Source organism: Anastrepha obliqua, chromosome 3 (genome assembly GCF_027943255.1).
Source record: "Anastrepha obliqua isolate idAnaObli1 chromosome 3, idAnaObli1_1.0, whole genome shotgun sequence".
In the NCBI taxonomy this organism is placed as follows: Eukaryota; Metazoa; Arthropoda; class Insecta; order Diptera; family Tephritidae; genus Anastrepha; species Anastrepha obliqua.
The window spans coordinates 128,811,791-128,828,808 of NC_072894.1; the positions used below are offsets into that span (position 1 = coordinate 128,811,791).

The 17,018-nt window shown below is 39.1% G+C and overlaps 3 protein-coding genes across 3 annotated transcripts; all 3 read left to right on the plus strand.

Annotated features, from left to right (window-relative positions):
- Window positions 1-1,605: 1,605 nt before the first annotated feature.
- On the plus strand, window positions 1,606-2,346 carry LOC129243037 (uncharacterized). The gene has a single exon (XM_054880089.1). The coding sequence runs from the start codon at window positions 1,606-1,608 to the stop codon at window positions 2,344-2,346; it is 741 nt and encodes a 246-aa protein (XP_054736064.1).
- Window positions 2,347-9,703: 7,357 nt separating this feature from the next.
- Window positions 9,704-10,478, plus strand: LOC129240236 (uncharacterized). The gene has a single exon (XM_054875908.1). It carries the CDS (start codon window positions 9,738-9,740, stop codon window positions 10,476-10,478), a length of 741 nt encoding a protein of 246 aa, XP_054731883.1. The 5' UTR covers window positions 9,704-9,737.
- A 5,332-nt stretch (window positions 10,479-15,810) lies between these two features.
- On the plus strand, window positions 15,811-16,551 carry LOC129240440 (uncharacterized). Its single transcript, XM_054876226.1, has one exon. The coding sequence runs from the start codon at window positions 15,811-15,813 to the stop codon at window positions 16,549-16,551; it is 741 nt and encodes a 246-aa protein (XP_054732201.1).
- The last annotated feature ends 467 nt before the right edge of the window (window positions 16,552-17,018 follow it).

Below are 17,018 nucleotides of genomic sequence, written 5' to 3' on the forward strand. Positions count from 1 at the left end.
GTGCTAAGTCGCGAGATCATTCTGGCCACGGGTAGATCGGGGGCGCTCGAAGTAACTTCTGAGGCTAACAAAGCCGTAGCTCTTGGATTTGGTTGGCGTCCTTACCGGGCATTGTCCGTTAGGTATCCATGCGGTGAGACTTGGATTCAAATACTTTCTGCAGAATCTGTGTATTTAGGATGTGGCCGAATCGTCTTAGCGCCTTCTTATCAGCTGCACTGCTAAGATTCAGACTTCTGGGCGCTCACTGTTTCGTTACACCTGCAAACCGAGCAAGATTAAGTATCACAAACCTGTAGCTTGAAGCGGTTAAGACAAATAATTTCTCGACTTACTCAAACCTCCTTATTCTTGTTCTACTTCAAGCACATCCAAACATGTTTCAATAAAATTTGTTCATGCCTTATTTAGAATCAACGCGTCTCTGTTGTAATTTACGACAGTTAAGTTTTTTTTGTCAAGGATTTATTACTAAATTCTGAGCGTAAAATTTTATCTTTACCTCGGCGAACTTTTATTGGCGAGCTTAAGTAAATGGCAGATTAGAGGCAAAAATGCTTCGAATGATCACAGTTCGAATTCCACTTTCAATAATTGCTTGTAAATCCTATACCTCGCACATTCTGACTCGTCCAATGCGATGTACCTCACTAGCATACCCAGGGACACGTTGATTGCGCATAACAAAATTTGTGTAGCACGTCCATAAGCACGAATGGCACACCCACACACCCGCACACACACTTAACTCAACTGATGAGCGACGTCATTTCCAATGCAATAAAGGTGAGCAACATTAGATATGAAATTAATGACTTCACTAACAACAAAACAAGCAATCCAGCAGCGCTTTGTGAAGTTTAACGAGATTGCATGGCATGGAAGAGGGGGGATGAGGTAATAAAGTAATTTTTGAAATGCGAATGAAATGTGTTTGGAATTAATCCAATGCAAGCACAGTGGCGAAGTGAACTTAAGGTGAATGAAGAAAAGGAAACAAAAAACAAGAACAAGACGTTTTGCTGTGTGTGTGTGCGTGTCCTGAAGTTGTGCGGAATTATGATTAGAGCATTTCTGACGCTATTGCGTCACGTACTCATCGAATGGCGCCCGACTGCATAAAAACAGTAAAAAAAGAAACAACAAAAGTAAACTAGAAAATAGAAAAAAAATATAAATCGAATCGAACCCGCGTGAAGGTAATTTCGTTGGCTAACGGCCACTGGTAATTACGGCTCAGACTATTTAGTTGGCTTGATTATGCAATGCATGTCGTGGATGCCCCTCAAAAAGGTAAGAACACTGCCGAAAAATTCATAGACAAATAGCACAAACAATGACAAGCGAAAAAATACCAAAAAACTTGAAATAGCCAAAAAATAAAGACTAAAATAATATCAAGAATTATGCAGCAGCAAAAATACGCTAACAAAATAAGTACTAAAACTTGAATAAAACCTTTAAAGGTCTCTTGCATTCATTACAAACTTAAGCATTTACATAATTTTTTTCGATTGTATAAAAACGTTAGCGATAGCAACAAACGGCATCAGTTCACAGCTACCTAAGTTCGATACAGCAACTAACTCAATTAAAACAATTACTATGACTCGCTTCTTCCAAATCCTGTTCGTTGCCTGCCTGGCTGTCGGACTCTGTGCCGCTGAAGCGCCACGTTATCGCAGTCGCAGTGGCCGCTTGCAACTCTCCAAGCAACGCAGTCGTTTCCTGGCACGTCAGGAGGCCGCCGAAGAAGCTGGTGTGACCCCATACCCCTCCGCCAAGGAATTGATCCCAGAGATACCATTCGATGAAGCTGCCGCCGCTGCTGCACCAGAAGTACCCGTTGCGCCTGTAGATGATGTAAATGTATCTGTGAATGCTGATCTACCTGCTGAGCAGGAACCAGCTTTCGAACAAGAAGAGGTTGATGAAGTAGCTGTCGCTGATGATGCCGAGGGCGAACACGAACCTGACCTAACCTATGGGCCACCAGAGGCTGAGGATGTGCCAGCAGTGAATGAAATCACCCCCGTTGAGGAAATCGAAGCAACCGTCGCTGAGGAAGAGGAACAAGCTGAAGCTGCTGAGGAGGGAATTCAATCTGGTCGCTTGGTGTTCGGTCGTCGCATTAACGCACGCAAATCTGCTCGTCCAGCAAAGTTGCGCGCTCCAACTTCTGCCCGTGGTCGCGTCACTTCAGCCAAATCGGCCCGCATTGTCAAAGCCAAGACAACGACCAAAGCTCGTCCCGCTCGTTTGCAACAGTTTGCACAACAACAACAATACATTGTTCCCCAACAGCCAATGTTTTACTACACCGCCGGACAATTGCAGCAGTGGTAAAAATTGGTCCATACAGAGATTTACAAAAAAATTGCCCCTCAAAAACCATATTTAGTATAGAAAATTGTTAACAATTATAATTAAGTACGTAAAAGAAGTTTAAGGATGTAAATATGTATGGATGCATACGCAAATTGTTAAAGATTTTTTTAGACTGAAAACAAAGTAAATACAAACAAAATAAATACAACAACTAAAAATCAACTTTTATTTCAACTTTCTGATATGATTCAAAGCAACACTTAATAAAACGTGCACAGGACCTTTGGTTGGTTAAAGTGGTGATTCTTCCAGAATCCAACTAGCGCTTCCGCGCCATTTTGTTGCCACATCCTCGTTGCCAGCTTGTTTAACGGTTTTTTACAGCATAACTATATCCAGTCTGTGCGGTTAAGGAATCTTATTAGGTTGTTAACGTCTAAGCCAGATAGTTGTTCGAGATTCTCGAACAGCGGCTGGCCCAGGGCTAATATTCTGTCCTTCCATAGGGCAGGGCATTCACAGAGGAAATGGAAGATTGTCTCCTTTTTCTCCGGTTGTTTGCAACTGTGACAGTATGTATTGTGAGGGATATCCATTTTGGCTGCTTGTTCTCCGATAGACCAAAAGCCAGTTATGACTGCCGTTAGTCTCCAGGCGTCGCGTCGTTTCATTCTTATTAATGCCGACGATTGCTTGAGGTTGTAGGTGGGCCATAACGTTCTGCTAATTTTGCATTTCGTCTGGACTTTCCACCTACAGTCTGCGATTCGGAGGTATTTTTGGGAAATTGTGCTCTTGACTGCACCTAATGGTGTGAGCACCGATTTTGCAAGAGCGTAATTCATGGCAGATCCCCCTCTTGCCAGTTCATCTGCTTTTTTGTTACCTTCAATGTTCCGATGTCCCGGGACCCAGATTAAGGTAACTTTATGGTTTTCACTCAAGATGGTGAGGCTATTCCTACTTTGTTCCACCACTTTAGAGGTTGTTGTAGCCGAACCCAGTGACTGGATTGCAGCTTGGCTATCAGGGAGAATAGCGATATTACCCTTAAAAGAGAAATCTGCGATTAGTAGCCTACAGGCTTCCCCAATTGCCAGTACTTCCGCCTGGAAGACACTGCTGGTATTAGGGAGACACACAGATTTCTCAATTTTAAGTCTGTGAGAATATATACCAGCTCCAACACCGCAGCCCATTTTACTTCCATCTGTATAGACTGTAGTGTCGAAGTTGTTTAGAGAGAATCTCATATTCCATTATTCCTTAGATGGAAAGAGAGTGGCAAAATTCCTATTGAATGTTACTATCGGGACGATATAGTCAGTTCTCACCGAGATTAGCTGAGTTTGTCGCAATAATAGACTAGCATGACCATAAGTTTTTTCTTTCCAGCGACCCGCTTCATTTAACCTAAATGCACTCATGGTTGCCGTCTTCTTTATATGTAGGTCTATTGGAATAACGTGTGTCAGTGCATTGAGAGCCTCTCTAAGACATGATCTGATTGCACCGACCGTTATTGCACAGGCTGATCTTTGTATTCTGCCAAGTAGTTTGGTATTGTACTCTCTCCCTAGAGCCTTTCACCAAACTACCGAACCATACGATAAAATAGGTCGTATAACCGTCTTATACAGCCATAATGTATGCTTAGGTTGAATACCCCATCTTTTTCCAAGCATACGTTTACAGGCATATAAAGCAATTTCTGCCTTCCAGGACCTTTAGCTGGTGAAAAGTTTCGCAGCGCAAGCTACTACGCATTGGCATTTACGAAGATACCAATTAGGGATGAGAATAATCAACCAACTCTCTTCTGCTATCATAACAGATTTCATGGTGAGTTTTCTCGAAATTAATCTAACATCAACGTCCAACAGCGCTCAAAAGTTCTAATTAGTTACTAGCAGCACTTCGCATTTGACTCTATAAAACCAGGATATAGAGCCACTTAGGACATAAATATCTGATTTAATATAGTAAATTTTTCTGCGCTGTGGCCCATGTTTCCCAATGCGATTTTACCGAAAAATGTTACCGAGGGTCTTCTTTGATTCTTAGCGTAGAATCAAGGAATGGAAAACTGTTGCACAAATGTCTGTAGAGCAAACATAGGACTCTACTTACCCATCCATATAATTATTAGATGAAGATGCTCTATGACGAAGTAAATTTAGTTTATCCGTTTTAAGCATCCTTTTTTCTGGCTAATTTTTAGCTACTGGACAATAGAATAAATGCTCACATGTCGATCCGACTTTACGATTTCCATGATTTTGACGATATTTTCGACGAGCTCCATCTTCCAGAAAGCGAATTTGCAGCATGCAAATGGCTTGCCAAGCTCGAAACTCTTTAGCAAATGTTTAGCAAAGGGTAATACCACTTTTTTATTGCTCGTGTTTAGTGCGAGTTTTCTGTCCAATGGTGTTTGGGTCAAATGATGACCTCTATGCGCTGAGAATGCCCGTCAATTCAGAAATGAAACGAAGAAAATGGAGCTGGATTGGCCATACGCTTCGAGAAGACAACACGAATATTGCGAGAATGGCGTTCGAGTGGAATCCACAAGGGGAAAAAGCGCGTGGTCCGCCAAATATTACGTGCGTGAACGGTGCGTACTGAAAGTGAGAGTTTTGATTCGCGGAGTTAAATAAAGATTTATGCAGATTTAAGATTTATAATAGAAGACGTTGGAAGAGACTAGTCTCCACCCTAAGCTCTGAATAAGAGCGGAACATTTTTAAATTTGCACACCAATTTGAACTACACATTAATTAATAAATTAATTATTGAATGTATTACTTTGGATTGCTCCAAGGAATAAATAATAATGATACCGCTTTAAATTGTCATATAGTATGACCAGTGGTTCACTAAAAATATCCATCTGAAGGCGCTAAAAATGTGTACCTGCACAGAGTACAATCAGCTGCAGTTCGTTTCCAGCATACCTGGGTTAGTTACTAAATTTTGAGGTAACGGTACTCTTAACTACCATTAAATAAAATTATATAGGATGATTTCCACTAAATACTCTGAGTAGAGGAACCCATGATTTTAAAGAAGATAAAAGGTTCTCTATTCAAGCAGCTTTCTCGTTTCCACAGAAAAATCGGCTTCTTACTACACGCCGGTATTATTAGGATTCTTGAAATCCAACCTTTTCTTCAGCACCACAGCCAGTCAAGATTAGGCACAGAATTAAATCCGCTCTAACCGTCTTGATCAGCAGACAAATTCCATTACATAATCTTGGTGGATTTGCATTATTAGGAATGCAATTTAACAAAAAAAAAAGGAAAGTGGTAGATCCCACAAAACGGGTGTAGTTCGCACACTGCACGGCGAAAAACTATAAGGCAGTAAGTAACAAAGCAAATGAGGAGATACGTGAACGCATATCTTCTCATCTTTCCTTTGGCTACTTATTTTCACAGGTCCCAGCTCGGCACATTTGGCACACAGCGATCATGCAAACAAAAAGGTTCTTTTGTGGAAAAGTCCAACATTTGCTTATCAAATTTTGGCTAGATTAGAAAACTATTAACAGGTTTTATTGGTGCAGAATACAAGTAAGCATTTCAAAGTTTAATTACAAAGAAGAAATGATTGATTAGTTTTTGATTGAACACCAACTATTTATGATTTCTTGACCACATTTCGGCATATTACGATGCCCCTTTTATGGACTTTAAATTATATTAAAATTAGCCTTCCCGGATAGCTTGACTTTAAGGTTCAAGAAAGTCGTTCCAAATGGGAACGTTCTATATGATATTATTAAAATAAGGAAAATTCACTAAGGTAGAAATCGGGATCTTATTTAATCCTAGGGAACGACCAAACTTCGTCTGTGGCTTTGCCCGTGTTCATCCGTAAAAGCTCAGGTTGGTATCAAATCCCAAATTTTCTGTTGGATAAAATTATTTTGGAATATCTACATATTTACTCCCCTATTCAATGCTGCGAGTCAGCTCTATACCCAAAAACGGCGCCGTTAGTGAAGTGGAAATACCGATAAACAAAAATGCAAAAAATTATACTTTTTTTTCTTATTAATTTTATACACAAGAAAATATATACTGAGAGCTGAAATTAATGTGATTGAACTTTTTCGTCAATAAAAATATTAAATTCTGAAAAAGTTTTACTTTTTACTCCTTCTGCCCTTGAAGGTGTTTGGTTCGATTTCAATTTAATATAGTTTGCGGGATGAGAGTAGCTTGTGGGAGATTATTGTTGTTGTTCGGAAATACATAGGATTATGATAATTTATAATGCGATGACGTACTCGAAGCCTCTGATATTTGCTTGTACGAACTTACGCCATTTATGATACAGGGTGGCTGATGAATTTTGCTACATTAAGAAACTCAAATAACTTTTTTTTAGTGTATGGAATTCATTTATTTTTTTTTTTCAAGTTGAAGGTCATTAAATTTTATTAAATGTAGCTTTACTAGTTTTAAAAATAATTGAATTTAAATGCCCCTCATCCTCATTGACACAAGTGCGGCATCTTAGTAAAAAGTTGTTCATTGCTGCTTTGAGAGTTGCGACAGGAATAGCCGCAATTGTTGCCCGAATGGATTGTTTTAGTTCATCCAAATTTGTTGGCTTTGTTTTACAAACTTCTTGTTTACATAAACCCCACAAGAAAAAGTCAGGTGCAGTAAGGTCAGGCGACCTGGGGGGCCAACGAAATTCGGAGTTTCTTGAAATCAGTTTATTGGGAAATTTTCGTCGCAACTCTGTCATAACAGTCTGGGCTATGTGAGACGTTGCCCCATCTTGTTGAAACCACACAGAGTTGAAAGGAATTCTCTTTCGGCGTAGTTCTGGATAGAAAAATTCTTTCAGCATTTTCAAATAACGGTCTCCAGTAACCGTAATGGTGTGACCATTTTCTTTAAAAAAATAAGACCCGACAATACAGCGTGAAGAAACCGCACACCACACTGTCACGCGAAGAGGATGCAATTCCGTCTCGTGGAGTATCTGTGGGTTAGAAGTACTCCATATTCGACAATTTTGTTTGTTCACATTGCCGTTTAAATCGAAATGGGCCTCATCAGACATGAAAAGGCAGTTTAACATGTTTTGGTCTTCTTCCACCATTTGCAGGATCTTCTGGCAAAATTCCAAGCGAATCGGCAAGTCTGCTGCATTCAGTTTGTTAACCATTTGAATTTTGTAGGGAAATAAGTCTAAATCTTTGTGCATTATTGTTTGCAAAGACTGTCGGCTGACACCAAGTTGAGCAGATAAGCTTCTTGTTGAAACCCTTGGATTGCTTTGTATAGCTGCAGCTACAGCAGCGATCGTTTCCTCCGTCCGAACTGGTGGGTTTCGATGATAAGGGCTTCTTGCGACTGTTCCTTGCTCAGCAAAATTATTCACCAGTCTCATTATGGTCCATCTGCTCGGGGGATCGCCGCCAAACATCCGCCTGTACTCTCTCTGTACCAAAACTACGGACTCCAGTGCGTGATAGCGGCGGACTATCCAAATTCTTGTTTGCGTGTCCCAGTTATCCATTTTAATAAATTCTAAAGATCAATCTGCAAATTAAAACAAAAATGGAACAGATAACTTAAAAAGAAAAAAAGTTATTCAATTTTTTTTTGGTAGCGGCTTTCATCAGCCACCCTGTATTTAAAACCTTTATAAGTCAAGAATACTTTGATGAGTTTTGCTTTAGCAGCTTCAGTGCATTTTTATTCTTTATTTTATACTTTTCCTGCTTTCAGCTTCAAATAAATGCCATAATTGCATGCAGCATCTTTTGTTTAATGGTGCGGACTCTTCTTGAATATTCCAGTTGGCTCCGGAACACTTTTGCAATTTTATTCGTGCTAGACAAGTCCCACCAGACGAGGCAACACAAGACGGTACTTAACTTATTGTATCACATAGTGTTGTTGTAATATCTATAAGGTGGGCCGTTTAAAATTTGCTTTTTGAATCGGCTATAAAGAAAAAACTAATCAATATTTCTTGAAACTTTTTCTTTTATTTTGAAGATTGAACATTGTTATTTATGAATGAAAAATAGTATCGTTCAAATGACTGCCACGACTGGCTTTACAGTAGGCCATTCGATCGACCCAATTTTTAAGCATATTTTCGATTGTTTAGGCTCGAATTTCATGAATGGCAACTTCGATTTTGTGTTTTAAAGCATCAATCGTCTCTGGATGGTTCGCATAGCATTTGTCCTTAACGGCTCCCCTTCGAGTGTAACTTTGGCAGTGTGACAAGGTGCACCGTCCTGTTGAAACCAAATGTCGTCCATGTCATCCTCTTCAATTTTTGGAAACAAAAACTCGTTGAGCATGTCACGGTAACGCTCGCCATTTACTGTAACCGCTGCTCCTCCCTCATTTTCGAAAAAAAAATGGCCCGATGATGCCGCCAGACCAAAAACCGCACCAAACAGTGACTCGTTGTGGATGCATTTGCTTCTCTACAGTAACGTATGGATTTTCTAAGCCGACAATTTTGCTTATTTACGTAGCCACCGATGTGAAAATCAGAAAAGAAGAAGAAGACTCACCACTTTGGAAATAGGTTTTCAATATTTCCCAATTTTCTTCAAGCGTAAGTATTAAGTAAATTATGAACACATTTGACATGTCATTTGTGTTACCATTCTCAAAAAAATAGGTGGTTCAAAAAGCAAACGCTATATGGCCCACCCTGTAGTATAAAACACTCCCTAAACCTTTCAGAAAATTCCAAAGTTCTTAAGCGTCTATAAATCCTTTTCGTTTCAGTAATGCGAGCCCCGTTTTTTTTGGGAACGAAAATATTTGAGTTCTTGTAGACCTTTCAATCATTTGGATTGGTCACGGAAAGGACGGTATTCGACTATTGGTCATGTCTATGCACCCACAAAAATACAGTGTTTTGGAACTTTATTTTAATTTAACATCCTTGTAATGTCCTGTTTGAAACATGCAATGCTTCAATGTAAGATTTTTGCATTGCACGCGGAACGGATCTCGCATAATTTGAGCTCTACCAACACTTCCAATTTTGCTGTAAGGTGCTATGATACGAAACGAATTTTCAAAATGTAAGCCGTGCTAAATTCAACTATAACCAAACGACTACACTCGCTCGTAAAGAAATAAAGCAAAGGAAAACTGAAAAAAAAAACAAAAATCAAAAGCAACTTTGACCAAAAATCCAAAACAAAGAGAACTGAGAAACACGGTAGCAGAAAACATAAGAAATCATTAAATATTAATAAGGCGTTTTGTGAACTCTTAAGGTCTTCACCGCTAGGCTCGAATCAAACGCTTCTGTGACAAATGAATTGTATAAAAGCTTGTAGCTGCGAAGCAAAACGGTATCAGTACTCAGTTTTCCCAACTTAGTCAAACACAAACCAAATCAAAATGTCTCGCTTTTTCCAAATCCTGTTCGTTGCCTGCCTGGCTGTCGCACTCTGCGCCGCTGAAGCGCCACGTTATCGCAGTCGCAGTGGCCGATTGCAACTCTCCAAGCAACGCAGCCGTTTCCTGGCACGTCAGGAGGCCGCCGAAGAAGCTGGTGTGACCCCATACCCCTCCGCCAAGGAACTGATCCCAGAGATACCATTCGATGAAGCTGCCGCCGCTGCTGCACCAGAAGTACCCGTTGCGCCTGTAGATGATGTAAATGTATCCGTGAATGTTGATCTACCTGCTGAGCAGGAACCAGCTTTCGAACAAGAAGAGGTTGATGAAGTAGCTGTCGCTGATGATGCCGAGGGCGAACACGAACCTGACCTAACCTATGGGCCACCAGAGGCTGAGGATATGCCAGCAGTGAATGAAATCACACCCGTTGAGGAAATCGAAGCAACCGTCGCTGAGGAAGAGGAACAAGCTGAAGCTGCTGAGGAGGAAATTCAATCTGGACGCTTGGTGTTCGGTCGTCGCATTAACGCACGCAAATCTGCTCGTCCAGCAAAGTTGCGGGCTCCAACTTCTACCCGTGGTCGCGTCACCTCAGCCAAATCGGCCCGCATTGTCAAAGCCAAGACAACGACCAAAGCTCGTCCCGCTCGTTTGCAACAGTTTGCACAACAACAACAATACATTGTTCCCCAACAGCCAATGTTTTACTACACCGCCGGACAATTGCAGCAGTGGTAAAGATTGGTCCATGCAGAGACTTACAAAAAAATTGCCCCTTAAAAACCATATTTAGTATAGAAAATTGTTAACAATTATAATTAAGTACGTAAAAGAAGTTTAAGGATGTAAGTATGTATGGATGCATACGCAAATTGTTAAAGATTTTTAGACTGAAAATAAAGTAAATACAAACAAAATAAATACAACAACTAAAAATCAACTTTTATTTCAACTTTCTGATATGATTCAAAGCTGTTGGGATGAGAATGATCAACCAACTCTCTTCTGCTAATTTAAGGGGTTAGGTGGGTTTGAAATTTTAAAAAAATCGATTTTTTTTTGTCTTATTAAATAGTATAATATGTTTAAAATATTCTCTTAAAATTTCAAATTGATCCGAGTAAAATTCTACGAGATAGACCCTTCAGAAGCTCCGCCCATCAGGCCATGTCAGTGCAGCGTTCCGCAGGTATACGCGTTTATCTCAAAACTCGATTTTTTAAGTCGGTGGACACGATTTCTCGAAAAGTTATGAAGCGATTTTGTTCAAATTTTGCACACATCTTTGGAATAACATTATCAAGTTATTGAACGAAGGATTTTTTTTTTATTACAACTAATTTTTTCGAGCCAACACATGACGAAAATTTGACCAAAAAATGTGTTTTTTTGTTCAAAGTCTGTCAAAAACTCCAATTAAATTTTTTTTTTTCCTTCGTCCAGTAACGAGATTTATCCATGTGCTAAAGAAATATTTTTGGTTTTTTGATTTTAGATGAACCAATAATGAGTTATGCTGTCCACGGCAAGAGCATTTTTTTGTGAGACGTTAAGGGAGATGAGGTACCAACGGCTGAGTTTTCGGAATTTTAAATAAAAATTTCACAAAATACTGTCTAAATATGTATCTTTGATATGCTGATTTGTTTAAATAAAATATATGATTGTATATATTAGAAAAAAATAGTAAAAATACCCTTTTTTTGGACCTCTGTAACCCACCTAACCCCTTAAGAGATTTCATGGTGTCTGTTCTCGAAATTAATGTAACATCAACGTCCAACACCACTCAAAGCTCAAAAGCTCGAAGGGCAGCGTATCGAACACTGGTACTTTAAGCTACATATTAATGTTCGATCGTCTTCTGTGATTTTTAGCATAGAAATTTAGAGCAAACGTGGGTCTCTACTGGCCTTTCAATGTACCATAATTATTAGATGAAGTAACGAGATCGTTCCTTTTTTGAAGTAAATTTAGTTAAATAGTGATTTTGCTGATTACTTCTAGCTTCTGGGTAATGGAATAAATGTTCACATGCCGATCCGACTTGACGATTTCCATGATTTTATGGCCATTTTCGCCGATTAGCCTTCCAAGGCGTGGGTCATCTTCGCGTAGCGAATCGTTGAAGTCACAGCTTTGCGACACACATTTTTTATCGAATTTTTATATTTTCAACTCCAATTTGGGAAATTGTGGCACACAACTGACTTTGCGAAATAAAAAACTGTTCAACAAATTTCTTGGAGCTTAATACCACATTTACGTACGGCTCGACGCTGAATGGAAGGAATGGTGGGGGAGTATTCTGCGAGGAATGTAGGGTTCCGAACTACTGTAGTGTTTTCCAAACGGAGACAACCGCAATTAGAGAAGCAGGATTGGTTGCTTCCACCTGTAATTACTGTAGGAGGATAAATATCTACTCCGACAAGCAAGCAGTAATTAGAGTCCTGGGTTCGTTGTTTTGTGCGTTTAGAATAAGTCGCGGAATACCTGATTTCTCTCTCGACTGCATCCTAATACTTTAGGCTCATTTAGGTTCTCGGTCACAGTGGCATTGCGGAATACTGCTGGGCTGATGAGCTGGCGGACTTGAGGATGAGGTGGCATCCTCGCAGCCAACCTACTTTCATCGGGCTAAAATTCAGACATTTTGGCACCGAGAGTCGAATGGAGCAAAGGGAAGGTGATTGGTAGACTCGACATTGAAATCTACGCTGACGGTTCTAAGATAAACTGTAGTGTGGAGCTGGAGCCTGTCAAATTAACCAAACAAATTCGACTTCCTGACTGTGACAGCGTGTTCCAGGTTGAACTATTAGCAATCAGAGAAGCATACAAATCGCTAAAACACTACAAAGAAATTCGTGCAAGAGTAGCTAGCTATCTTTGCAGATAGTCAAGCAGTTATCAAGGCCTTAGATTTCAGTTCAATTCTTCTAAGCTAGAGAGGAACTAGGAATGCTTGGTCATTGGCCTCAAAGTACTCTGATGTAGGTGCCTGTCAAAGGAATATAAAGGGTAATGAGATAGCGGATGAGCTAGCAAGGTTCGGCACTGAACATAACAGAGACGCTGGCAGTTGCTACCCCATTCAACACAATAAAAACATCCATTGCTTTACACTACAATACATACTTTAACCGAAAGAAGTTGGAACTAATTAACTACATGCACCACAAGAAGAAAAACATTGCCGTCGCACAACACCCAGAGGACGAATTACCTGTCAGGATACTCTCGCCCAAACATATCACTGCAATTCTTAAAGGCCACTGGGAGGAAGGGGATCATGCAGCCAGACTTGTTCTTCCTTTCAATCCCAGGAAGTGAAAAAATTGGTGGATCTTCCACAAAAGTGGTAAAGTCCGCACACTGCACGGCATCGCCAAACTCAAAAAACGAAAAGCAGTAATAGTCCAATAAAAAGAGACCAAAAAAATAGCCAAGTAATTTTAGGAGTATGCGAATTTATGGTCTTATTATGTAAAACCCATCACTGTAAACTTAAGTTTGAGTTTTCGCGGTCGGGGGTTGTGTCCCCCGGCCGCCATCTTAGAAATAAGAGTGCAACTGGTTTTTTGCGTTTTTCTCGTGAATTCCGAGAGTTACGAAAATTTCGTAAAATACTTTTTTGTAAATAATAATATTCTCTACAACTTTCATTTAAAACTTTTTATTGTAAAATTAATAATAAAGAAGTTATAAACAAAATTACACGAAAAATTAAGGGATGAATTGTTTTCAAGCGTAATAACTTTTTTTTATTGATTTTATGGAAAATATACATTAGTGCTTTTTTATAGAGCATTCTTTTGTGAACATTTTTGTCTAAAAGTTTTTCGCGCTATCTTTATTTAGTCTTATGATTTTGAGCTGCTAAGCGGAGCAACCACTACATTAGCGAAGCGCATAAGCGTATACGAATATCCTATACATTGCATTTACCTACATTTCTTAGTGATGTTATTATGTAATTATTATTGCATTGTTAATTTTGTACGCAATTATATTTATATTTTATATAAATTATTGAGACACCGTTACGCACCACCTAAGAGGTAGAGTCAGCAGCGCGTTTTTTTTTTTATGTGGTCTCCCCTGTAGGCCTAATACACAAATTTTTTATTTATTATTCAAGTCTTGATTTTTTGATGGTCCAGGTTCTGCATCGTCCATGTCAATGTCAGGTTCCACCTGTATGTCGATGGGTGAGCTACTATGTGGTGCCGAGCTCTTTATGAATCGACATGTAGATGTAAATCTCTAATGTATATTTTCCATAAAATCAATAAAAAAAAGTTATTACGCTTGAAAACAATTCATCCCTTAATTTTTCGTGTAATTTTGTTTATAACTTTTTTATTATTAATTTTACAATAAAAAGTTTTGAATGAAAGTTGTAGATAATATTATTATAATAAAACCCCCGAACCTGAAAACTCAAACTTAAGTTCACAGTGATGGGTTTTCCATAATAAAACCATAAACTCGCATACTCCTAAAATTACTTACTTAAATCTTCTTTTTACTGGACTATAAGTAACAAAACAAATGAGCAGTTACCTGGCTGCATATCTTCTTATACGAGTATTTGCCATGGCTGCTTATTTCCTCTGAACATACAGTGAATATACACACAACCATTGTTGTTTTTTTTTAAGTGCAACATTTGTATCACAAATTTTGGTTATGTTAGAAAATAATTAACTGAATTTAATGGTGCAGAACGAAAGTAAAAATTTCAAAATTGAACTAAAATTAAAAATATTTCAATCGATTCATAAGTTTTTGATGTAACAGCAAAAATTTATGATTTTTTTACACATCTACACATTTCTCCATATTATCACGACCCTTTTATAGACTTCAAATTATGTTATTGTAACATTAATCCTCTCGGCTAGCTAAGCTTTAAGATCCAAATCGGAGCGTTCTGTACGAAGTCATCATTATTTATCAGTTACATTGGCATTACAGGATTTTATTTAATGCGATGTATAGATAATTTGAATGTTTGGCCGATCTTCTCCTTCTCTTTGTGGTGCGCGTCTTGATGTTTTCTACAAATAAAGGGACCTACCGAACGGCAAATGATTTTGTATAAGGAGCTTTTCATGGCAGACCGCTTAAAATCGTACCCAAAATCCTCACAAACGGCAGTATTGGTGTGGAGATATACCACTTTTTTCTGCGTATTTCATCATCAGTGGCATAGCGCAAAAAAGGGCGCTGATCCTCGAAAGCAATAAAACTAACCGAAAACTAAGAAATATATTTGAGATTTTATTTGTTACATCTAAACACCTAACGGAATTAATCTATATAATATTCTTACAGTGAAACTATTTCCATCTGTAATCTATTCAAACCTGATGATGATGAAGTAAAGGAATTGTTAGAAAGTACTGAGCACTTAGAGCAAAGCACGACAAATTATTTTATGGATCCTTACGCAACCAGCCCTTTCTATTGCCACTCCTGAATGCTCTTGGGTCTAAGTGTTTTCTACGGAAGCGATTTCCTAGTCTATAAAAGAGGTAAAACTCACCGAATTTACACACATTTAAAAACGGTTTCAGGAAAAAGACGGCTACCTTCAAAATTAGCCTCAACGATACTGTAATATTACACTCGCTAAGTTTTATAAAAATTCAAAAACCAAATCACATTAAAAGTTCCACAGCGTTTGAAAATTCAATGCAGTTGGTCAATTTATGATAATTACAATGCTAACAATTTTAAATCAAAATCCAACAATCAACTACGTATAACCACACGACTATACTCGTTCGTAAAAAAATAGAGCTAAGCAAAGAGAAAACTGAAAACCAAAGCAATTTTGACAAAAAAATCGAAAACAGAAAGAACTGAGAAACACGGTAGCAGAAAACATAAGAAATCATTAAATATTAATAAGGCGTTTTGTGAACTCTTAAGGTCTTCACCGCTAGGTTCGAATCAAACGCTTCTGTGACAAATGAATTGTATAAAAGCTTGTAGCTGCGAAGCAAAACGGTATCAGTACTCAGTTTTCCCAACTTAGTCAAACACAAACCAAATCAAAATGTCTCGCTTTTTCCAAATCCTGTTCGTTGCCTGCCTGGCTGTCGCACTCTGCGCCGCTGAAGCGCCACGTTATCGCAGTCGCAGTGGCCGATTGCAACTCTCCAAGCAACGCAGCCGTTTCCTGGCACGTCAGGAGGCCGCCGAAGAAGCTGGTGTGACCCCATACCCCTCCGCCAAGGAACTGATCCCAGAGATACCATTCGATGAAGCTGCCGCCGCTGCTGCACCAGAAGTACCCGTTGCGCCTGTAGATGATGTAAATGTATCCGTGAATGTTGATCTACCTGCTGAGCAGGAACCAGCTTTCGAACAAGAAGAGGTTGATGAAGTAGCTGTCGCTGATGATGCCGAGGGCGAACACGAACCTGACTTAACCTATGGGCCACCAGAGGCTGAGGATGTGCCAGCAGTGAATGAGATCACACCCGTTGAGGAAATCGAAACAACCGTCGCTGAGGAAGAGGAACAAGCTAAAGCTGCTGAGGAGGAAATTCAATCTGAGCGTTTGGTGTTCGGTCGTCGCATTAACGCACGTAAATCTGCTCGTCCAGCAAAGCTGCGCGCTCCAACTTCTGCCCGTGGTCGCGTCACCTCAGCCAAATCGGCCCGCATTGTCAAAGCCAAGACAACGACCAAAGCTCGTCCCGCTCGTTTGCAACAGTTTGCACAACAACAACAATACATTGTTGCCCAACAGCCAATGTTTTACTACACCGCCGGACAATTGCAGCAGTGGTAAGCTGATAGGGAGGATTTCGATGTGGCTGCCGTCATCCAGCACATGAATTCTTATTGTTATGATTGTAGTGTAGAAAATTGTTAACAATTAAATACCTGTAGAACTGAAAAGTTGTTAAAGATTTTTTTAGCCTGATAAATATAAACCGATAATTTTGAAAATATACAAATCCAGTATTTACATCTCATTTATATCGAGAGTAGTATGTTGTGTGTACATACTTAGATATGTCCTTTACAGAGCGTTGGGTAAATGTAAGTGCATGCACGCAAATATTTGTATGTACCGTCAGCATCAAAATAAAGTGTACACCACTTATTGATAAGTTTTGACTGTTTATTTATTTGTTTTGTAATTTCATTTATTTTTTTTTTAAACATAGTTGATACCACAGAAAGATACCAAAGCAAAGTTTCGAACTCGCATACTCGAAATTTTTCTGACAATTCTGATTTTTACTAATTTTA

What these genes read in the sequence shown, in the direction of transcription:
- LOC129240440 (XM_054876226.1), top strand. Translation starts at nt 15,811, where the DNA reads ATGTCTCGCTTTTTCCAAATCCTGTTCGTTGCCTGCCTGGCTGTCGCA.
- LOC129240236 (XM_054875908.1), top strand. Translation starts at nt 9,738, where the DNA reads ATGTCTCGCTTTTTCCAAATCCTGTTCGTTGCCTGCCTGGCTGTCGCA.
- LOC129243037 (XM_054880089.1), top strand. Translation starts at nt 1,606, where the DNA reads ATGACTCGCTTCTTCCAAATCCTGTTCGTTGCCTGCCTGGCTGTCGGA.